The sequence below is a fragment of the Sus scrofa genome, chromosome 15 (assembly GCF_054392235.1).
Source record: "Sus scrofa isolate SSC_HxYL_T2T_F1_AM1 chromosome 15, Sscrofa_HxYL_maternal_Yorkshire_Landrace_v2.0, whole genome shotgun sequence".
Taxonomy (NCBI): domain Eukaryota; kingdom Metazoa; phylum Chordata; class Mammalia; order Artiodactyla; family Suidae; genus Sus; species Sus scrofa.
The window spans coordinates 101,815,653-101,840,638 of NC_139397.1; the positions used below are offsets into that span (position 1 = coordinate 101,815,653).

General features: G+C 35.9%; 1 protein-coding gene and 1 long non-coding RNA gene across 2 annotated transcripts in view; one reads left to right on the forward strand and one right to left on the reverse strand.

The window, feature by feature from the left end:
* Positions 1-24,986, reverse strand: part of LOC146396026 (uncharacterized) — a 157,569-nt gene that overhangs the window by 20,767 nt on the left and 111,816 nt on the right. The window lies entirely within an intron of this gene.
* The window catches only part of PPP1R1C (protein phosphatase 1 regulatory inhibitor subunit 1C), a 140,451-nt gene continuing 120,574 nt past the window's right edge, over positions 5,110-24,986 (forward strand). Inside the window, exons 1-2 of the mRNA XM_021075102.2 lie at positions 5,110-5,478; positions 7,152-7,212. Of these exons, the coding sequence (XP_020930761.1) occupies positions 5,230-5,478; positions 7,152-7,212 (310 nt within the window). The 5' untranslated portion in view covers positions 5,110-5,229. The remainder of the gene's footprint in view (positions 5,479-7,151; positions 7,213-24,986) is intronic.

The following is a 24,986-nucleotide window of genomic DNA, read 5'->3' on the forward strand; positions in this document are numbered from 1 at the left end:
CTGATTACAACTTTCCTAAAGAAACGCTCTTCAGCCTTGATTTCCATGTTACTGTTCTTAGCCTTCTTACCTCTTTGACTAATTTTGTTTCCATTTTGTCTTCTCTTTCATCTCTTAGCCTTTGAGTTTCTCAAAATTCTATACTTTCTTTTCCTTGAATCAACATATTCCTTCTCCTTCTTCTTCTTGCCACTCTCATGGCATATGGAAATTCCCGGGCAAGGGATCAAACCCATGCCACAACAGTGACCCAAGCTGGTGCAGTGACAACACTGAATCCTTACACTGCTGTGCCACAAAGGAACGCCTGGTTCTACATATTCTTGGATTAATTTATCTACTACATGTCTTCAACTGTTTATTTGACAATGACATATACTTATGTGTATATCTTTAAGTCAGATCACTCTTCTGAATTATAAACCCACATATAAAATGGTCAGCAGTAAAACAAAAATAATGATTTTTAAAATAGCCAATAATTGCTGAGTTGACTCTACATCCCTGTTCCAAACTTAGTGGCACAAACAACAACTGGTTTTCATGCCAGCCAACTCTGCAGGTGAAGAATTCAGATAGGGTAAAGTGAGGATTGCTTGTCTCTGCTCCATGATGTCTGGGGCCTCAGCTGGAACACACAAAGAGCTGTAGGTGACTCAGACGACAGGCAGTAGAGGCATCTGGAAGCTCCTTTACTCAGATGCCTCATGGGATGGCTGTAGTGACTCAAAGACTGCTCTTTGCTGGGGTGTGGACTAGAGTTAACATAGAACCACTCCATGTGGTTTGGGCTTTTCCCTGTACACTACCCAGTTTCTGAAAGATTTGTATCCCTATTTTAATATATAATGTCCTAAGTGGGCACATCTGGAGTGTAGACAGACAAAACAGAGCAGGAGTGTTTTTCTCTGGATCTTGATGTCATCAGCTGTGAAGACTCAAATAGCTGGGATGACTTGAGTAGCTAGGGGCTAGAATGCTCTGGAGGCTTCTTACATCACATATCTAGCATCTTGGCAAGAATGACTGGAAAGCTAGGTTCAGTGGGGGTTGTTGACCAGAATGCTTACATGTATCCTGAAGAAGCACTGGCTTCTTCGCAGTGTGGTAGCTTGTGCCTAAGTGGAAGCATTCCCAGGTGGAGGCACAAGACAGTGTTGCAAGAGAACTAAGCAGAATTAGTACATCCTTTTACATCCTAGACTCTGCAGTCATAAGCTTCATTTCCTCTGTATTCTATTGGTTACAGACTCCAGACTATAAGAAATAAATGTGTTTTTTTGTTTGTTTGTTTTAAGACATGTAGTCTATGGTATTTTGTTACAGAAGCCTTAATGGACTAAGACAAGTGACAATTTAAAAGTGGCTGTTGGTAATCATCAGACAAAAACTCTAAAAGAATTGTAAGAACTATGGAATTTGGAGCTAATTAGGGTAGCAAAAAATATCAATAGCTTCAGATGGCATCTTTGCATATGATAAGAGCACAAATGTTGTTTATATGAATGCTACAAAGTAAGGAAAAGGACAACTTATGTTTGATATATACTCCTTTAAAAGGCATGAAAATATTGAAAATATTGTAAGTACCCATTAAAATATTAAAATAAAAGCAAGGTGTGGTGTTTAATAGGATGAGCTATAAACTGGGGAAAATTCAAGTATATTGAAATACCTTCTTTCCTGACATTACGAAAGATGAAGCCTTAAGTAGAGTTATTTAGAAGCTACTAGATGCCCAACATCTTGCTTGTTCTGTTTATCTTAAGATGGGATACAAAAGGATCTACTTTTAAGAAAGGAAGCCAAAGGAACATGTAGGAAATTTGTAGAGAATAACAGAAAACTGTACAATTAAATACCCAGAGAGGAGGAAAAAAGAAAGTGATTCCTCTTATTGGCAGGATTTAAGGGTGCTTTTTTAAGGAGGTATAACTAGAGGATGGATCAATCTGGATAAAAGGAGAGCTTCCTAGGAAGGCTGAGGAGGCCACAGAAATGCTGGCTGTGGGGTCAAGTGAAGTCAAATGGAAATCTTGAGAAGCTGTGGAAAATAGGGTCAGACAGATGTTATAGAGTACAATTAGGAAGGTCCAATGGCCTCTTGTCCTGATGTTTTACCTTTACTCATCATATCATTTATTTTGAAGAGAGATGGTAGGTATTGCTTGTTCTAGAGGTTTTAAAAAAATCTTTAATGATAGAATGCATTATCTAAAAAAATTTAAAGAAAAGCTGCTTTCTTTCAAATCAGCTTGACTTGACATAACATCCAACTCTAGATTCTCAAGTGTGTGTTGATATATAATTTGAAGTGTGAGATTGTGATTACCTGTATCCAATAAACATGCTACTTTCTTTCCTTTTATTTAAATGCCATGTCATCTTAAGATTTTTTACAATGGAACTCTTGTGGTAGAACATCTAACCACTGTGGAGATTCTGATGCCTTCTGTCAACTTCTCTATGGGCTTTTATATGATAGCAGCCACCGTGATTAAAGCCCAGGCTTGATGCAAAATTGCCTGCTTTTGAAGGCTGGCTCTGCCACATATTCTAAGGATGACCTTGGGAAAATCACATAAACTCTCTGATTCTCAGTTTCTTCATTTTAAACTAGGAATGGCAATAGTACCTACCTCAAAAGGTCCTTATGAGTATTAAATAAATTGATGCAGATAAAGCACTTAGGATTGTGTTTGGCACACAGTGAGTGTCACATAAGAGTTAATTATTACTATGACCTCTAACAGGGAGAAAAAATGTACACCTAATATTTAGTATAACTATACTCCCCATAGAAACTCATTACAAATTTTAGATTATTTCAAATTTGTCGTATTTTAATTGAGTCTTAGAATACCAATTTAGCTTTAAAAGGACCTTCAACACTTTTAACACAATCTCTCCTGTAATGCCATGGCAAAAGGTCTAGCATGGAGTGGGTTGTAGACTCTTCCCAACAAACACTTGCTGAGTGCATGACTGCCAAGGCAAAATACTACTGTTATAAGACAGACTCAGAGTTATTGTATGAAAAGTATTCTGGGTGCTTTGGGAACACAGAAGAGGTGGCTCTAAATCCAAGGTGGGTTCGAGGGAATCTATGAACAGCTAACCAGAGGCAATGACACTTAGCTGAGGCCTGAAATATGCATAGGACTTGGCCTGGTGAAGAAGATTAAAGGATCTAGACAGTTGATACTATGACACAATTTTGGGCCAAACTATTCAAAACTGGGAATTAGTTAATGAGAATCATTTTATTGATATTTATACTATAATGCATAATGGAATTTCACTTTATCACCTGTTATTTAAACTGATAAAAAATTATTCTAAATAGGTAGAAATTCCTAGTAATCAGATTAAAAAAATATATATATATTTAGCTGTTTGAAAAATCTAGCTATCTTTTACTCAGTGGTTATAATGTGTTGGCTTTATAATGAACTTTTTTAAAGAATTCCTTTTCAATAAATTCATTTTAATTCATCTAAGCCTCACAAGAAGAAAGTTCTCTTATTGTCCACATTGATAACTGAGTAAGTACCAGAGCCAGGATTTGAACTCAAGCCTGCTGAGTGTATCTCTAAATTACTACCCTCAATGAAGTTTGGTCTAGTTTCCTTTATATGTAATTTGAGGAAATGTTCAGGGAAATAACTCCTTTAATGATATTAATTTGGATTTTCATTCTGAGAATTTTTGTAAACTGTAAGCTGTAAAATGTAATTTATCAGTTTTATCAGTTTTCTTTTGACACTGCAAAGAGGAACCCATCACCAGATTTCTTGCTGGTCAGCACTGTTCTCCAACTAAAAGTGCTTTCACAGTTACATTTGCATTTGCTTTATCCCCTAGAGAGTATAGAAAATGACTTGAATAATGCATATTACTTTCTATACTCTTTCAACAGAAAGAGCTGCATACTTAATCATTAAAATGAATTCTGGGTATGGACTCAAAATTTTTTTAAAAAGGAAGAAAACTCTATTTGTAAATACCTGGAATAGTAGTCACCATCTAAATGTATTGTATGAATCCAAACACATATTAAAAAATCTGTTATTTGTCAAACCTTATCTTTCAAATAAAAATGTAGAGAACTCAAGTTTTTTCTCCTGTTAAAGCAGTTTCATTTTCAGGCTTACTTTGCAAAAGGGCTTGCATGCATGACGGCCATCTATGCTATGCCTTCCCTTAGATATTAAGAGATGTGAAGAGTAGGGCAGTGTCTCCCTTTATGTTCACCTCTAGCAAATACGACCATCACCCTCCATCATTCTAAAGATTTCCCCTTTTATACTTATTTTTTTCAAGACCTTCTGTTTGCATATATCTCCACTATTGACAGCACATCACAACATTGGAAACCATTAGGTTTCCATGAATGTCTTTTATTCTTTCCGTGAATGTCTTTTGTATTCTTCCAAATCAGAGGCTTTAACTGGCTCCACCAAGAAATAAAATAGAGGTCATTGCAGCAGCAGTGACTTTCAAGCTGTTTGCTAAATTTAGCTGTCCAATACTTTCTCCACTAATGAAAACTGCACTACGAATATAGAATGTTGGAACAGAACAGGAGCTTAAAGGTCATCGAGCCTAATCCCCTTATTTTTCTGAGGAAGGTTTGGAGATTTGCTTCAGGCCACAGAACTTGCTAATAGTGGGGATGGAACTTGAACTGAGATTTGCTCATCCCAAGGGCAATGCTGTCCTACCTCATAGATGCTCTGTCTCCTGTGATCAGCCTCACCTAACCAGATCTCACAGCATAAATATAGCTGAGATTATTGCTTGTGGCTTACCCTTCATGGCCTTCCATCAATTTGGCAGCTGGATGTGAAACAAGAAAAGTGTCTGAATTATAAGGTGCTACAAGAGAAACAAAATGATTCCATACCCAAACCCTGCCCCCAACTCTAAAAACTTCCTGCTTTCTGTTCATCAATAATAAATGGTCCATCCCTGCAATACTCAGAGGGAGCTTACATTGCACTTTTGAGCAGCCGGTTAGTAATGTACAGTGGATAGAGGCTTTCTTTCAAATCCCAGGGCAGCGGGTCCTTCATGGCTAGCATTGCATTTTCAATTAGCTGCTGAGTGAATGCTTGGCATGTGTATAGTAGTGAAGAGGCACACAATTATCTTATTGTTCCTTTCTGTATTGTGCTGAGAGGATCCAAGGGATTGGTGGGGGAACAGGCAAGCCAGGCATCACTGTGGATGGGAGTTACTCAGACCTCGGCATCTTTGCTCACTCGCTCTGGAATTACAGCTATTTTTTTACGAAGCATCTGTTTGGCTGGGTGGAGTGCGCCCGAGGAAACATCCCAGACACCACCTGGGGTTAGTCTTTCTGAACCCTTTACATCTCTAATTCTCATCATTACCATGGAGCCCAACAGTCCCAAAAAGATACAATTTGCTGTGCCTTTATTCCAGAGTCAGATTGCACCTGAAGCAGCTGAGCAGGTAAGTGGAACTGGGTGGGGACCAGCTCTTGTATATAAGTACTACAGACATACATATCTGTTATTAATTGAAAGCTTCTCTACCTTTTGAATTTGTCTAACTTGGTTATTCACCAGGATAAGTGAATAAGTTCAGTTATACCTGCATAGTATTTGAGTTGCACTGGGAGAACCAATGGCTAAAATGCAGGATTTCATGTACTACAAAATTAGCACCTGTTAAGGAAAAATGATTATATTAGCAATTTAGATTTGGATCCAAAAATATGTTTGCTTTTGCTTATTAAAATAACAGGTTCAACATTTAGAGAAATTTTTAAAAAAATTCTCAAAATTAGCAAGATTTCATTTTATTATTTATGAAATCAGAAGATTTATTTAGCAATGAAAGCATTAAATTTTGGAATAATTTCAGATTATAGACTAACTATTTTAATTTAATGCTTTTCATTGTGTACCCCAAAGCCATAATTATACGTAATATATGATGCATAGGATTGTAGATATATGTATAATTTAAAAAACATTTTATTCAGGTATTAAAAATAGTATTTTAACATAACCTGGATTTTTCCCCCCAAGTCTAATATATCTGTATATCTGTATTTCTATCACTCTCTTTCATGTGAGAGAACTTTACTGGATCACCTTTCTTATTCAGATTTACTTACACTCTTGATTCAATGGAGCCACTTAAAAGATCATTTGTGGTGAAATTACAACAGTGGGGAGGCAAAAACAAAGAAATTTACAGGGCCATCAACCTAATTCATTAATTTCTTAAAACCTAAATTACCCCTGAATTTTTTTCCAAATATGATATACAAAGTCTTAAAAATATTTATTGAAACTGAGCCTCTTAAATTCCTAGGATATTTTGATAATCTTAAGTAGATTCACCTAGACTTGGGTCAGATAAATACAACCTTGAACATGTGTCTATATTGCATGGAGTACTGGTTCTATCCTGGAGAAGATATCATTGGTAAAATTTATCCACTATCCTACTTTACTTATATATTTAATAAATCAAGGATATATTAGAAATTCTAATCAGAACACACTCTTGTAACTCTCAAGATAAAGAAAAAAAATCCCACACCAAATGTATTAGTTTTAAAGAATTATGTACTTTTGTAAGATCCATATTCATTATTTGTTAATTTATCTAAATATTATACTAGAAAATAAGAAAAGTTTATAGTATTAATTTAAATTAAAGACTAAATGAAAAATTTAACACCCATAGTTAAACTTCAGCTACTAGAAATTTGAGTTTTCTAAGCTTCTCTTACCCCATTTAGAAATAAGAATAATAGATCTTGAAAACACCATTAATTTATGAGGCTCCAAGAGAGCCACTAAAATTAGCAAGTCATCCCTATACCTTCACTCCTTATTAATATTTGGTGGCATCATTTGGTTATGCACAACTAGTTCTTTTCTGTGGAAATGTAGTTTTTTGATCAAAGAAAATGATACTAATATCTGACTGTTCTACTGTCTGGCTGTCTATTATTCAAAATAAAATTAGTGAATGCCTACTGTATGCTCCCCAGAAATTTGCTCTTTGTGCTGGGAAGAAATGATGATAGGACAGCTTTGCAAGGTATAGCATAACCTGAAGCAGTGCCTGACTCTCACTGACCTTAACTGGGCCTTTGTTGTTTATAGATCAGGAAAAGAAGACCTACACCAGCATCACTCGTGATTCTCAATGAACATAACCCCCCAGGTAAGGAAGCATGATGTCTTACATATTGAAGGAACAGAATAGAATTGTTTGAAGAATATCAAAGAGCATACCATTGCCAAAAGATTTCAATTCAGGATTTCAGTTAGCAATAATCTAATAAGCTAGTCAATAAAATGGATCACAAACAAAATAAAAAATAGATACTGCAGAAACTGCCTAGTTTTCCTCTAGAAAAGGTGATGATGTGCTAAGAACGTTTTGTTAGCATTGGCTGTCAGTTGTTCAGGTGTTTGTATAGAATCTCGTCCAATGCTTATTAATGAACCTGGTAGAAGGTTGTTTAATTAGGTTTCATAGCTCAAATTACAGCCCTAGAGATGCTTATATCTTTACAGAATAGGTTTTTTATATATCAAAGGTTGTCATGGAGTGGGCAAAGAGCCAGCATTGGCTACAGATTTGCTGCTGATGTCATCTCTGAATAATGCAACTGACAAGTAACCAGATCAATTTTCAGCACTGCCCATTTGAGAGCCATTCTGGAGTTGCATCCATTTGAGGTTTCATTCTCCATTTCCTGTAAAAAGTAAAGCTGCTTTATTATTCCTGATAAAGGACTATGATCTGAATATACAAATATTTACTTACTGAATGGGGGTGATTCTAATCTCATATTTAAGTGCTATTTCTAGAAATATAAGCAAGACAGCAAAGGTTTCAGCATTAATTTGTAATCAGGAAGGACTTCGTATTGGATTTTTTGCAGGTATAAACAATAAGGGTAGACAAAAGGAGTTTGAATAGTGGAAACATAGTAAGTCTAAGTATGGATCATTGTGAATGATTTGCTTTAAGAACATTAGGACAAAATGGTCTTAGACTTTTTCAGATTCCTTTCCAATTAGAGAAATATACATAAGATAAGAAAGCAAAATTCTAATAGAATATCTGTCATTGAGCCCAAATACAGAAAGGTGTTTAGTTTATTAGAAACAAATAAGCAAATTTATTCCTGCTGAAAACAAAGAATTATAATTTGATCCTGTTGAAAGTGCTATAACATTTTAAAATCATTTTCAAATATGTTATCTCACTTAATAAATATTAACTTACATTTGGTTGAATAAGAGGTACAAATATTATGTACTTATAGTATACAAATAAATACAAGTAAATAAACATATGAAATCTTTTCAGATTAGAGATAATTTTTTAACAATTTTCCAACATTTCCTTTGCTAATAGTGGAAGACTTCTCCACAATATTCTAGAACTTAGCTCTCTATGCTAAACTTGAAAAGTGTTACCTAACTTATTTTTGGGAGTCCTGCCCAATAAAAAGCAGCTTTCAGAGTTCTGCAGGTATTTTAACTGTTTGAATATAGCAAAGCCATGTAAGTGACCTCTGTGACTCTCATTCAAGCCTCCAAATTAGTAATGACTGTTGTTTCTTAAATGCCAAATATGTGCCATTTACAGATAGGGTACGTGAATATCAGAGATGCAAAGTGATTTTTGCAGAAGTTATTCCACTAGAAGTGACAGATTACAGAGACAAACTCAGTTCTGATTCTAAAGCCCATGCATTTCCTAGGGCAGGATGTGGGCACTGCAGTGCACAGTGAAGGCTCTGTAAGTGTGACTAGACATTCGGGCCCCATAAACAAGCAAATCTAAACTTTAAATAAATTCTTTGTCTAGACCTAGCTTAGTGTATTAGAAATTATATTTAAATATTGCCGTGAGCTAAATTAAGATTTTCTCTGGGGAGTTCCCTTCATGGCTCAGCAGTAATGAACCTGACTAGTATCCATGAGGATGAGGGTTTGATTCCTGGCCTTGCTCAATGGGTTAAGGATTCGATATTGCCAGTGAGCTATGGCATAGGTCACAGACATGGCTCAGATCTTGAGTTGCTGTGGGTGTGGTGTAGGCTGGAAGCTGCAGCTTCTATTTGACCCTTAGCCTGGGAATCTCCATATGCTGTGGGTGCGGCCCTAAAAAATTTTTTTTCCTCTGGAAACATTTTCTTGCCAGACCTCCTAATCACTATTGGCATGATCTTATTTCCCTTATTGCCTCCATCCTCTGTTATAGTCATCACTATAAAGAACTTAGATACAAATAGCACCTCACAAAGAACCCTGCCATTTTAGTAATGTCATCTCCCTCCATCTTCATCCTCCTTTTTGAAAAATAGAATAGTTTACCGAGATGATTAGCGTTTGGCTGAGTAAAGCAATGTGTACAGCAAACAGAGATTTTTTGACTATTCATGGGCTTTTGCACTAAAACCCCCAAATGCTTCCATAGCTTTCCCAGTAAAAATAATCTAGAATCATGATAACTGGGGAAAAACATGCAACTCAAAAAAAAACAAAAACAAAAACAAAACAAAACAAAACAACAACAACAACAAAAACAAACCAACCCTAAACAGCAACAAAAGAACACCATAGCACACCAAACTAAAGCTGAATACTGGTCTTTGTTAGCCATGCGGTCTTGGGTTAAGGGACAATGTCTCCAAGCTGTATTTTCTCATCTATAAAACAGAAATGTTTATCCTTTCTACCTCACAGCATAGTTGTAATGATTGAAAGAGTTAATGTGAGCATCCCTTAAAAACTGCATAGTGCAGGAATATTAGGTGTCACTAGCTGATGTGTTCCAGAATACAACATTTGCATGTGATGTTTAAGAGTTAAGATGTAATAAGAACAGAATCTTCATAATTTCATCTGTCCTAAATGCTTTTTTTTTCGCTCCAACAATTCACATCTCAAATCTTATCTGAACATTCTCTATCAAACAAAACAATGCAAAATAATAACCTCAACAACAAAAATTATTATTAAATGAGCTTTTTAAAGCAACTGCCCCTTCTAGCCCTAAAAAGCAATGTACTCTTTGAGAAATTAAAATTGGATGCAGGTCTAAATGACGGTGAATAAACAAATCTCTTTAATTTATTGAAACTGTCCAGGATACATATAAGTATTCTTGGAAGCACCTATTATTAATGCTATTTAAAATTCAAATTCCTGAAAATCTCTCCTTATTGTCAGTTAATAAAGCAAATAAAATTAAATTTTCCATTACAGAGATATAATTAACAAATTCTTCCAATTCATATGATGAGATCGGTATACTATAATCATTATTAAATGAATTAGATATAGCTTACTTTAAAAAATATTTCCAGGTGTTTGCAGAAATAGTCTGTTATAAAAGAACATTTAAAAGAATAATTTAATTTTATATTTAGAAATAAATATGCATTCTTTTTTATATTTGATAGAGAGGAAATAGAATAGAAATATATTTCAACATGTAAATCCAGATTGTTTGTTTGCTAGTTCATCTTTGCTTGTGTAAACACAAAGATGAGGTTGACACCTGATTTGGTAAGATTCCAGAGGCAATGAAATGTTACACTGGTCCATTTCTAACCAATGGCCTATTATTCTTAGCAGTAAAAACACTATTTAAACAGATATGTAACCTGTTGATGTATTACCCTCCCACATAGATTAATCAATTTAATTCAAAATAATGGGATATAAGACTAAAAAATTTTAATTGAAGGCATCATTCACGAAATAATTTAATAGCAAAGGGTGTGTCTTTATGGGAGAGGGAAGACTATGTGTTTGCTTGTTAGAATGACTTTAAACAGCCTATGACAGTGAAAAAGTATGAGAAGATGGAGATGTGTAGGTAGAAGAGAACCAAAGAAAAATTTCATTTTTTTCAAATGTTTTCTAGGGCTAATGTGAGTGACCTGTAGCAAACTGCTTATCTTTCTGTATTTTTAGTTCATCTTCTGATTAAGTGTCTATTTATGATAAGTTTTCTGAGTTATACAGTAAGACTCTTATTGTCAATTCTTGTATTACATGCTGTTTGTTTTTACTCTTGCATTATATATAGGTAACTGGTTTGGTTCCTATATCTTTATTTGATGACTACACATAAATCTTCTCTATTTAGAAATAAATAGCAATGCCACTTGTTGCAATTAATTTCATTACATTTCTAGATTTACTTATATATTACTTGTATTTAGTAGGCTTATCAGAAGACTGTACTTTTGACTACCAGTATTGGAAATCTAAAATCAGAAAAGAGGAGTTCATGTGGTGGCATAGCAGAAACGAGTCTGACTGGTATGCACGAGAGTGTGTGTTCGATTCCTGGCCTCACTCAGCAGGTCTGTGATCCAACATTGCTGTGAGCCGTGGCGTAGGTCGCATACGCAGTTTGGACCCCACATTGCTGTGGCTGTGGCAGCAGCCATAGCTCCAATTCGACACCTAGCCTGGGAACTTCCATATGCCACTGATGTGGCTAAAAAGCAAAAAAAAAAAAAAAAAAAATTGGAAAAGAACTTCAAAAAATACTTAACCACACATCTTCATGAAAGATATAGATATCAGTGCAAGTCCCTGAGACTTGCTTCATTTTATGTATCTCAGAGAAGAATCCATAGTTACAAACAGTTTTCAATTCTAGATCCAATAATTTTAGGTGTTAGAAAATATAGTTTCTTATGCAAAACATGAATAATGTCTCACTTTATTCTAAAATAACTCTTCAGGGTGTAGAGAAAAGGGAACACTCTTACATTGTTGGTGGGAACGTAAATTGGTGCAACCATTATGGAAAATAACTTTGAGGTTTCCTCAAAAAACTAAAAATAGAGCTGCCATATGATCCAGCAATCCCACTCCTGGGCATATATTCAGACAAAACTATAATCTGAAGATTCATGGGCCCCTATGTTCATATCAGCACTATTTAAGCACATGCTTAATAGCTAAGCATGTAAACAACCTAAATGTCTATTGACAGATAAATGGATAATGAAATGTGATTTTATATATATATAATGGAATATTACTCAGACATTAAAAAGAATGAAAAATACCATCAGCAGCAATATGGATGGACCTAGGGATTATTAGCAATACTAAGGGAAATAAGTCAGAAAGAGGAAGACAAATACACATAATATCACTTATATGTGGAGTCTAAAATATGAAACAAATAAACATATCTAAGAAACAGACTTACAGACATAGGTGGTTGCCAGTGGGAAGGGGAGTTAGGAAGGGAAGAATTAGGAGTATGGAATTAGCAGATGCAAACTAGTATATACAGGATGAATAAACAACAAGTTCTACTATCTAATACAGGGAACTACATTCAATATCCTGTGATAAGCCATAATAGGAAAGAAAATGAAAAAGAATATTATATATATAAAATATATACATAACTGAGTCAATTTGTTGTACAGAAGAAATTATCACAACATTGGAAATCAACTATAATAACATTAAAAATAAATAAAGAAAATAGCTCTTTACTCTTGGTAATAAAATTTCATTTACTCACCTTTTAAAATACATACAGAAATTATTCTTTTTTTCTGAATTGAATATTCCTGGTACCCAATAAGGGCCTTGTCCAAATTTTCCTTGTCTCTGGGCCTTTGGAGCCCAGAGCTAGACATAGTCTTCCCATTAAAAAGCTGGACTAGATCAAGTTTTCCAAATATTAAAGTTTGTAGCATCCACACCATTTACTGTTAAGTACAGGCAGTATGCCTCCAATTAAGTTTAATGGACCCAATGCTTATTAAACATGAATGAACTGTAAGAGGCTAGGAGCTTAGTGCAGATTTGGGTAAGTATCCAGGAGTTTTGGTATTTGGGGAATCATTTAAAAGTTTGTTGTACATCTAAAAAGTGGGACCAGAAATACAATGTAAAATGGGGGATATTTATCAAACTTCCTATCACAGCCAATTTGGTGGAGATTGACTTTCTCTTTGATACTTTCAGCCCCAAATATTCTTTAAAATAAGGATTAAGAGCAAAAGCATTTTCTTGCATGGATCATGTTCCTAAATATTAGTTAATATAAGACATATGAATTAAAAATCACATTATCTCTTTCAACTTTGAGAGTTAAGCCTAGTCAAGAAAGAGAACTAGAATTTCCAAGTGATTGGGCTCTTTGGCTCCACACACTGAAAAAGAAGTCACAGTCTATTCTGGAAGTAGCCTGTAACTTTATTTTATATATTGTCTTTTTTTTTTTTTTTTTTTTTTTCTTTTTTGGCCATACTCATAGCATCTGGAAGTTCCTGGGCCAGGGATTGAATCAATACCACTGCATTGACCACACCAGATCCTTAACCTACTGAGCAAGGCCAGGGATCAAACCCATATTCTCATGAAGACTATCATGGGTTCTTATGTTCCCAGAAAGATGTTACTGGAATCTGGTTCTTGTTCACAGAGCCGAAGAATGAACTTCGAACACACAGGCAACAAGCAAGCAAAAGTCTTTATTATAGGAAAGCAAACAGCTCCCAGCATAGGCACTGGGCGGAAGAGGAAGAGTTCCCCTCTCTATTGTTCTATAGAGGTTTTATCTCTTAAAGATTGGAGTACCAACGAGGGGTCCAGATATCAGTTCCTTTTCCCATTGGCCTTGCCCCGTTTACCTATATTGGTCTCTGTCCAATAGGGGTCTTAGAGGTGGATATATCCCCTAAGTCTCATGGTTCCTTTTTTCTTCTCTTCCCTAGACTGGGAGTTGCCATTCCTCTCCTTCCTTCTCCATCAGTTGAGGAGAGGGTTAGAGATTAACATCCACCTGGACATAAAACAGATATACTCCCTATAGTAAACAAGGCCTATGGGGATGTTACTCCCTGGAACCCTTAAGTCATGGACATTAATCAATGACCATACCAAACAAAATATCAAAGCCCATGTTCCTATACTAACTACCTGAATTATGATTCTGTCTCACTTAACCCGATGAGCCATAATGGGAACTCCATTAAGTAATAAGGTTTTGAAGGCTCTGGATTTAAAATCCTGAGACACTGGATCACAGAGAACATTGCTAGACTCAGATTGAGTTGTTCAAAACAGAGAGGCTCCAGAAATTTCCAGTGATGGAGGTTTTGCAGGGTCATCAAGTTAAAGTGGAGATTTATTTCTAGCATTAGAACATTTTTATGCACAAAATCTCTTTTCATGGAGACCCTCTATTTTACAAAATGAATGATTTGTGGTCAAAAGGCAGTGGACACACTGGGTGTAAGTTCCAGGAATCACACTGAGGGTTTTTCTGAGATTCTTAAGGATGGATATGACATCATCAGGCCCCAGACTTGTAGGGAGTCTGTCACCCCCAGGGACTTCCAATCAAATATACTCAAGTATAAGAGGTACAAGACCCATAGTCATACAGTTTGTTTCATTCTTTGTTTTCATCTTCTTTAGGATACGGTTGTTAATTCATTCTGATTCTCTATTGCTATGGATTATTCAGTATTTATTTTTCTTTCTCAGTATTAATGACAGTACAAAAGAAAGAAAGGTCCAGTGTTCAAAGACCATTCAAGAGTTAACTAGTATTGGAGTTCCCATTGTGTCTTAGTGGTTAAGGACCCAGTGCAGTCTCTGTGAGGATGTGAGTTCAACGCCTGGCCTTACACAGTGGATTAAGGATCCAGCATTGCCACAAGCTGTGGTATAGGTCACATATGTGGCTCAGATCCAGTGTTGCTGTGGCTGTGGTGTAGGCCTTAGCTGCAGCTTCAATTTGACCCCTAGCCTGGGAACTTCCGTATGACTACAGGTACAGCCATAAAAAGGAAAAAAAAAAGTTAACTGGGATTAATTTCTAAGAACTGTTCAGAACTGTCAGAAAAGCCTGTTTGTTTTTCTCCTCAGTATTTCTTTCTATGAGTTTTTTTTTAAGTTTTATTGAAATAAGGTTGATTTATAAGGTCATGTTAGTTTCAGGTGTACAGCAAAGATTCAATAATATATAAATATTTTTTCAGATTATTTTCTCTTACGGGTGGTTATAAGATATTGATATAGTTCCCTATACAGCTATACAGTAGGCTGTTGTTGGTTATCAATTTTTATATGTAGTAGTGTGTACATGTAACCCCAAACTCTTAATTTATACACCCCCACGAGTTACTGAATGCCAAACCATTCTGAATGATTTAAAGACAAGTGATGCATGTGGCCTTCAGAGTCTCATGTACTGTACAATTGATTGACATATTTTCCCATATCTATTCAGCCTGGGCAGCCATATAGCCCAATCAATAGAAATAATTGTGAATCAATGATAAGGTGCCAGTTCTTAGTCATGCAAAACTTGCTGTTCTCTAAGTGTTCAAAGGACTAGTGTAATTGTCACATTAAATGGAAGAAAAATAAAAGAGAAAATTAAAAAACTATGAATAGTGCTACTTTATTTCAGCAAGATTACCACTTTGTGCATTTATTTATTTATTTATTTTTTTTGTCTTTTGTCTTTTTAGGGCTGCATGCATGGCATATGGAGGTTCCCCGGCTAGGGGTCCAATTAGCGCTGTTCTGCCAACCTACGCCAGAGCCACAGCAACACCAGATCTGAGCCGAGTCTGCATCCTACACCACAGCTTACGGCAACACCGGATCCTTAACCCACTGAGAGAGGCCAGGGATTGAACCTGCAACCTCGTGGATCCTAGTCAGATTCGTTTCTGCTGCACCATGACGGGGACTCCCTGCGTTTTGAATAATAGTATATTCTGCTCATCTTTTATGTTGATTTTAATTAGAAATAGCTTAGTGAAATATGACAGAATGATGGTAGGGTCAATTCACTTCATTTTGCTTGGTCTCTGTTTTCCTACTTGTAGGGACTATAGCAGGTGAAAATAACCTTTAGGTACTTCAGCAATATGTAGAAAGGAAGTGTTTGTAAGTAGGTAAAGTACCAGGTTTGGAGTAAGACGTGGGTTTGATTTTCAGGTTTGCCAGTTCCTGATATTGTGACATTGGTATGTATTTGACCTCCATAGAATCATTTTCCTCCTTTTTAAAAAAAATTTTTTTTGGCTGCACCTGTGGCATGTGAAAGTTCCTGGGCCAGGGATGGAACCAGCACCACAGCAGCTACCCAAGCCACTGCAGTGACAAGACTGGAAACTTAACCCATGGGAACTCCTCAGTTTCCTCCTTTCTTGAGTAGGATATGGAAATGTGAGAAAATGCATAGTGCAGTGTCTGCAGCTAAGTAGATGTTGAAGACATGTGATAGCTCTGTGTCATTATATCCATGCTGAGAGAAGCTGAGTTCTCCTAAAACCTGCCTTTCTTATCATAAGATGGCCCAGCTCTTTTCCCATTCTAACTGCATTAGGCAGTGCTAGAGTGTCCTCATGAGGCAGTGGTTCTTGATAAGAGAAAAGATGTACCATACTTCCTAATTCATCGAGATAAGAATGTACAATTATGGAATTGTTACGGACCTTATACTGTGGTATTTGTTCAACTGACCATGTCTGGTTTATGAACACGATTTTGATGAAATATGAGTCCTTTAGAATTTTTAAAAAGTAAGCATGCTACTAATATCTATAAAGTTATGAAAAAATATATTATGAACAAGAGATTTTTGTTAAAGATTTATATCTGGTCAAAAATTCAATTTATATCCTAATAATATGTGGAAAGAAAGAAATTTGCCTATTGAATATAAAAATCCTTTAGTGATGTTTATTAAACTCTCATCTTATTGCTCACATTTGACTACACTCCATATGCCCTATGCTCTTCCTTCATTCCGTATACCCTTCCTGTGCTGTATTCTGACTGAGCTTTCTTTCTTTGGTTTCTTCTTTTGGTTTCTTTGCCAGCTCTTAAGACTTAGTCTAGACTGACTCATTTGTGTAAATTAGTCTCCTTCTTTTGCAATTTATCTTATTTAAATTGCAGCACAAGATTTATTTATTTATTTGTTTGTTTGTTTATGTTTGTCTTCTTGCCATCTCTTGAGCCGCTCCCGCGGCACATGGAGGTTCCCAGGCTAGGGGTTGGATCGGAGCTGCAGCTGCTGGCCTACGCCAGAGCCACAGCAACGCAGGATCCGAGCCGCGTCTGCAACCTACACCACAGCTCACGGCAACGCCAGATCCTTAACCCACTGAGCAAGGCCAGGGATCCAACCCGCAACTTCATGGTTCCTAGTGGGATTTGTCAACCACTGAGCCACGACGGGAACTCCCACAAGATTCATTTAAATCTCAAAAATTTCCCGGGACTAATCTGATTCATTGTCTGGCTTTGTTATTGCAATACTCTCTTCCCACCTCTAACTCTGTTTACTGAGTCCTTATTCTAAATACTCAAGGAACATGTGATCAAGATAACAGAGAATAATACATCTGGATGAACCGGGATAGAATTGTAATAACAGAAATTCCAACTGTTCAGACCAGGGTATCATTAATTCTGGCTAATAGAGGCATTTATTTGTCATGTTTACTATTCTAAAAAATATTTGTATGACTCATTTTTATTTTTTGTCTTTTCAGGATTGGTGTAAGAGCCAAATTTTTACTATTTATTCCAAACTAATAGAATAGATATATCTACTCAAACTAGTAGTATAATATCTAATAAACTAGATATTAGATGCCCACAGATAAAAAGTAGATTCTCAAATCCATTGTTAATCCATCAAATTTTGGGAACACCTCTTTTAGCTGTTCTAGGGGATAAAGTAAGTAAGTCGCCCTGACCTCACGAAGAAAACTGCCTGGGGCATAATTTGACACCTGTACATTGGTAGGAAGATCAACATCATGTGGCAAAATATATTTCATTTCAGTACAGCAGTGTTTATTGTAGGATGTAGGGGAATCGATTAGGTATAGTGTTGCAAAGCATAGTACAAGGACGAGATGCTTGATAAATGGCAACTATTATTTTCAAGAGGCAGGCAGGTAGTACTTAGGAGTAGAGCTGTTCTAATCACTTAGGCCTCAGTCTGGCTCTCAGATGGCTGCTTATAGCCTGTGTTACCCCATGAAAGTGGCTCATTCTCCTAAGGGCCATTAAATGGGGAAGCTGGGTTCACGAGGCTCTGAAATTCTTGTTTCTCGCAACATAACCGAATTTCACTAAATATAAGATATATTCATTAGAAAGAAGGCTATTTTGTATCCATTAAATAAATAGATGTGCATTTTTATGTCTGCATAATAGAACACATGGACAACATCACCATCAGCTGTTCTGAGGAGCTTAAGGGCACATTCAGTTTCAAATTTAAGATCAGTTTCAAATTTACCAACAGCTCTAATTGTTTTTATTTCATTGTAATAGTCAAGAAGAACAGTAGATTACAAAAAAAAAAAAATTAACCAAACTATGTAATTAATGGAGAAGAGTTATTTCCCTAGTTATTTTAGAATTGCTCAGGAGCAAGCCTTCAAGCTTTGGGATATTCTGTCTTTTCTCTCTCATTTTCTAGTCATGCCTCTGACTAAGTAGTGATCTGATGTTGTTCCAGCAATTTCAGACACAGTTTGGTAGTATAATTTACCAGAGGCTTAAGCTGAAATTTGCCTCTCTACCAGAGGTAGGAGAATTTACCAGAGGCTCTACCTGTCTGGATGATATAAAGGGTACCATGGTCTATTTGGAGGATGCAAGCTCCATTCAAGGCTGTGAAATTGAACAGATAGAACTACAAAGAAAGGAAAAAACACTGTGAGAAATGGAGACAACTAAATTGTAAGATTTTAGAGATGCTGAAAAATATCTCCCTAAATCAGTTTTTCATACTATCTGAAATTCTACCTTTAGAAGTTGTTAAAGCTGTTACTATATTCTATCTTCTGAAACACTAGTACTCTGACCAGATGTAACATATCGTCCCAGTACTTCCGAAAAGCTGTCTACCCCAGACCTCAGAAAGCCTGAGGAGGAGAGAGAGGAAGGTTGCAGAGCAAATGCCTCAGCTGCAAAGATTAGGGACCTCAGAACTGATTTCCTCCCTCCCAGTCTGTATGCTGTCATTGCCTTTTCCACACTTAGCCCTTTCAGATCTTCCTCAGCATTTCAGGGGCCCCTGGCACATGGTGAGAAATGTTAAATCTCTATCTATGAGTCTTTTCTCTGTTCTGGATAAAAGAATATCTTTCAATTTAACTCAATGACTTTGTATCACAGAGTAATTTGATATAGTGATAATGATAATGCTTAACAAGGCTATTCTGTGAAATAAGTTGCCAAAATCTGCATCATCAAAGGGAGATATCTGGATAGTCTGGCTAGGATCCAATTACAGTTTGATCTTGGCAATAACACTGAGGAAAGAGTACTGTGCGAACTAAGAAAAACTTGGAAATTTGTAATCTTTTTTTTCTGTTTTTTTTTTGTTTGTTTGTTTCTTTCACCCTCTGGAAGCAATTTTCCATCATTACGGGCAACAATTTTCATAATCATACTCTTTACATATAAATACGTATTGACCTGCTTATAAAAATAGAACTGAATGCACAAACTGGAAGAATGAGAATAACAGTTGTTTCGGAATCCAATTTTTAGAACAATTTGCCTAAATGGTATAACATCATTTTATGCTTTTTTTCCTCCCATCTACTGAAGAACAGACTGTTAGAACTCATATACACAGATGTTTACCTGCACTAATACATGTACACATGCATATATAAGCCAAATACCCAACTATGTGTGTAAAAATATCACAGGCTATTTATCCATATAATAAAATACACTTCCAATAAGTGCCCTGACTTCAAAAACCCAGCACCTACCAAAGTATCTAGAAAATCTCTGTGAATTCAGTTTATAAAGGAATAAAGCTAAAAATTATTATTTATATTTCTAACCTTTGAAATAAAAACCAATACACCAAAAATGAATCATGTTATTTGAAAACTCCTGAATAAAAAACATTGAAATTACTGGCATAGATTCAAATGGTGAGATTTATTATTTTTTTAAATCAGAAGAGTATGTTAAAAAATGTTTTATTTATTTAATATAAGTTACTTTAAGACTATCTTCTCACTTGGGTAGGTTTCCTGTGCCTATTTTCATAATTCATGAATACAAAGAGGAGTATTATAATTAGATGCAGAAAGTAAGAGCCTCCTGCTACCACCTGAAAGTCAATGTCTAGCTGGAATGCATCCTCAAATTGAAAGCAACATTTAAATTCCTGACCTGAATATTTCTGTTAATGGTATCCCCAGTCTTCTAACTGCTAAACCACATAACCATGGAATCATTTCCAACTCCTCCCTCTTTCCCTTGCCCCTGCACCCTATCAACGACTTTCTGCTGATTCTTTTTGTACAGGTTGAATCTATCTCACAATGTTTTTGCTGCTTCTGCTCAGTCTAGGACACTTACTGCTTTATTGCAAAATAATACAGTAACTTCCAAACTGCTCTTATGGCTTTAACAGTGGGCAGTGGTTTTGCGTAGAGCTAAGAGCCCTAACTTCAGAATTACTGAACAAGTCATGGCTTAGAATTAAATCATGGCATGACCATGAATATCTGAGTCTTAGCTTCCAATTCCATGAAGCACAAATCATGGTAACTCCAATGGTTGTATTGCTGGAGTCAAGCAAGACAATAAATGCTAGCAACATTGTTTTTTCCCCACTCTGGTGTGTATGAGATGCTTTTGGCAGACAATTATATAATGGGTGATTGACTAGGGCAGCTTTAATTTTCAAAATTGATCCATTATGAGCTTTAATTTGTATCTTATAATTTACCTGTCCTAGTTTTTAGTTAGACATGGACAATAATAATAATAAGGCATGTGAAGTTGTCTTATGACGAGCTCACGTTTCATCATAATTTGCACATCATTCCTATTTCTTGCTTTATTTGTTTATTCTTTTTGGCCACATGCAGAAGATCCCAGGCCTGGGATCAAACTCATGCCACAGCAGTAACAATGCCAAATCCTTAAGCTTTAGGTCACCAGGAAACCCTGCTATTTCTCACTTCAAATAAGTGAGGCATTTCCTCCATAGGCTATAGAATACTGCACAAATTGTTGATAATTATACCAAAGCAAAGATCTAATTAAATGAAAAAAATGAACATAAAAAAGGAAAATAACTGTATTAGATTATGGCTAGCATTACTGCTTTATAATTTCTATTTATTTATTTTTTTTGGCAGAAGTCTTGAAGTCCGAATAGTAACTTTGCTTATTTGCCACAGGTACCTTCCTATTGAAAATAATTTTTTCACATGGGCAGGGATTTCAGATCAAGCAAGACAGGGCCCAACTAGTTTTGCTTTCCAAATCACTGTAAGGATTATCCACTCTCCTTTCATGGATCCTAAATACTGCTCACTTGCCCTCAATAATTAAAAGGTTCTTAAGAAATAATGCTGGAGACCCACTCACCATCACATTTCAGTGAAGCAAAATGTCATGAATGATTGAACTAAATCTTTCATCTCAAATTCTACCACAGGTCATTTTACTTGGTGACTAGCCCAGAATTCCTGCTTTACTCAGCCTGTGAATGGCACCGTTTTGCTTAAGGTCTTGGAAACAGCCTAAGATATTTTCATAGCCTAATTCTATGGTTCACTGCCATCACTGGAATCAATGCAAACACCCGAGCTGTACTGTTTATACTTATAGTATAAAGAACATATGTAAAATACATTTGAAGTACATTAGGACATAAAAGGCAAAATTACCTCTAAACTACAAATGAAAGAATTTTTAAAAATCATATAAGCTCAAAGGCAAATTTAAAGATACTAATAGTAACATATCTTATCTTTGGTAGTTTTATTATTTCCAAACCTATTTCACCTATAACATATGTATCCTCAGTAGCTCTTAAATGAGATGAATGTAGCAACTTGCATTACAGTAAGAGGGTGATAGGTGAGCTGCTCAAGGTCAAATAAGCTACTAACTTAATGGGTATGAAATTTAAACATAGGTTGTCTATCCAAGGTCAGTGCTCTTCCCACTACATTAATAACATTTTCTTTCTATAAATAAGCAAGACCATATCCTATTTTATTTCTCTCTTCCCCATAAATTAATTGAAAGCAAATTCTTCACTGTAACTTGGTCAAGTGAGATTCTGTTTGATATGATACCAGAATGTACTTCTTTCCATTACAGTGGATGGGAGTTTGTTTTGGAGTGTTAATTCTACATCTTTTTTGCTTTTCTTTGATAATTTATTAGAAAAGAGAACTTTAGTGTTGTTAATACTGGACTTTTTTTTTTATTATATAAGCAAGAACCCCCCAAATCAGATAACCAAACAGAAAAATAAATCTTACCCATTATTCCGTTCTTAGAGTTAAGACCTTATTATTGCATCTGTTTGCCTACCTATTTATCTGCACTTACTAAAAAATGTCTTGGAGTTCCCATTGTGGTGCAGCAGAAACAAATCCTCATGGTAGTAACCATGAGGTTGCGGGTTCAATCCCTGGCCTCGCTTGTGGGTGTGGCCCTAAAACAAAAGCAAAAAAAAAAAAAAAAAAAAAAAAAAACTGTCTTTATTTAAACCACTAGTTGGAGGGCCAACTGTTTATATTTGGATCCTAGTGGACCAATTTGTACACATGCTGGGATGTCATCTTACATTTCCATCAACTGTAGCTCTTATTTTCCTAGACTCAAATCAAACCCCCTTCTTCCATGAAACCTTCATTGACCACTCCAGCTTGAAGGCTTTATTCCAGAAGTAAGAAGTCACTGGATCCACTAACTCATTTGCTGCTACTAACTGTCAATAACTTTCTATCACCTACTAATGCTCTGAAGGAATGAATTATAGAATTAATATTTTGGGGGGGTCATGCCTATGGCATAGGAAGTTCCCAGGCCAGGGATCAAACTTGTGCCAAAGCAGTGATGCAAGCTGCTTCAGTGATAACACCCAATCCTTAATGCACTACACCACTAGGGAACTTCTAGAATTAATAAATTTTGGTGTGAGTTGGAAGAAAGACTGGGTCATGAGGCCCTTCCATTTGTGTCAGACTTTCATTAAGTGGTCTTTGGGTAGCAGGGAAGCAGAATAAGGATGTGAGGTTCTGGGAGAGTGAGTGGAAGGAACCCTTATTGTGAAAGGAAAATAGAAACCATCTAAAATTAACATGATTATTTCACAAGGTTTATCCTAATCCTTATATCTCATAAGCACCTACAAATGATGATCCATTGGATCATCATGAGCTTTTGCATGAAATATTTATGGGAATAACTTAAAGTGGCCTTTGCACTGTGATGAACAGGATGAACAAAATTCTTGGATTGTCTAGGCAAAGGTATGTTTTAGTAGTAGAGGACATGAGCTAGTTGTACCATTGTTTTAGTATAGACATGATATAAATTAAGCACCACAGGGGCCAGTGACTATGGATACACAGACAATTTTGCATAATGATGATTTGGGTATTTCTTATGTTCTGCAGGACAATTAAAGCCTGAGAATGTTTTGCCTAATGACTAATTTTGTTCTTTGGCTGTCTTTAAGTTATTGGAACCTGTTTTTAAGATGTCCATAAAATGGTGACAGTGGAAAACTGAATATATAATCAATTTGTCTTCTTTCTTACAGAAATATAGGAGTTCAAGAGTTTAGTTCAATACCATCAAAAAGCATCAGTTTCCATACACTGAATGAATGGCCAGATACTTTCCTTCTATGCTAACATATGGGACCAAATAAATAGGGGCTAGGTCTTCTTTTCATTTTCTTTGAATGGTGAAATAAGTAATTTACCCAGTAATTTTCCATAAACTGTTTTGTTTTAACAATAAGCTATCAGGGAATAGTTAGTAACCTGAAATCAGTACTGAAAAGGAAACAGTTCATTACTTACCAAAAGCATTTTAAATTACACAACTTCACTGAAAAATCCATTTGATTTGGTTTGTAAGGTTTTTACGTAAGTGAAACTTAATGACTGTAAGAAAAATAATTTCAGAATGGACCGTGTACCTTAGTCTTCCTTCCCCTCATTTTTTACCTAAAGAAACCATAGAAACGACTGACTTTGGCCCCACTGAATTATTTGCAAATACATCTATATTTGGCTTCACTTACAGCATTCCAGCTGCTTTATTATTTTCTGACTGAGTCAGATATGATTGTGTTCTACGTACTTCTGTTATCTGGGTACTTATTAACATGTCTATCACCACGAGCTGCTGCTGGTATATTACACCAAAATGAGCTCATTACAAGCATTGGTTCCATTTCCTCATTTCTAACTTAGTCTGACATTCTTCTTAACAATTTTTCCAGAGATACACAATATATTTTCTATTGAGATTTTGTTTTTTCCTTCACAACATTAAAAAAAATTTTTTATACAATGATTTTTATTTTTTCCATTATAGCTGGTTTATAGTGTTCTGTCAATTTTCTACTGTACAGCATGGTGACCCAGTCACACATACATGTATACATTCTATTTTCACACCTTACCATGCTCCATCATAAGTGACTAGACATAGTTCCCAGTGCTACACAGCAGGATCTCATTGCTAATCCATTCCAAAGGCAATAGTCTGCATCTATGAACCCCAAGCTTCCAATCCATCCCACTCCCTCCCCCTCCCCCTTGGCAACCTCAAGTCTACTCTCCAAGTCCACTCTTGGGTATATATCCAGACAAAACTTTCCTTGAAAAAGACACATGCACCCACATGTTCATTGCAGCACTATTCACAATAGCCAAGACATGGAAACAACACATATGTCCATCAACAGATGATTGGATTAGGAAGATATGGTATATATACACAGTGAAATACTACTCAGCCATAAAAAAGAACAAAATAATGCCATTTGCAGCAACATGGATGGAACTAGAGACTTTCATACTGAGTGAAGTAAGTCAGAAGAAGAAAGACAAATACCATATGATATCACTTATATCTGGACTCTAATAT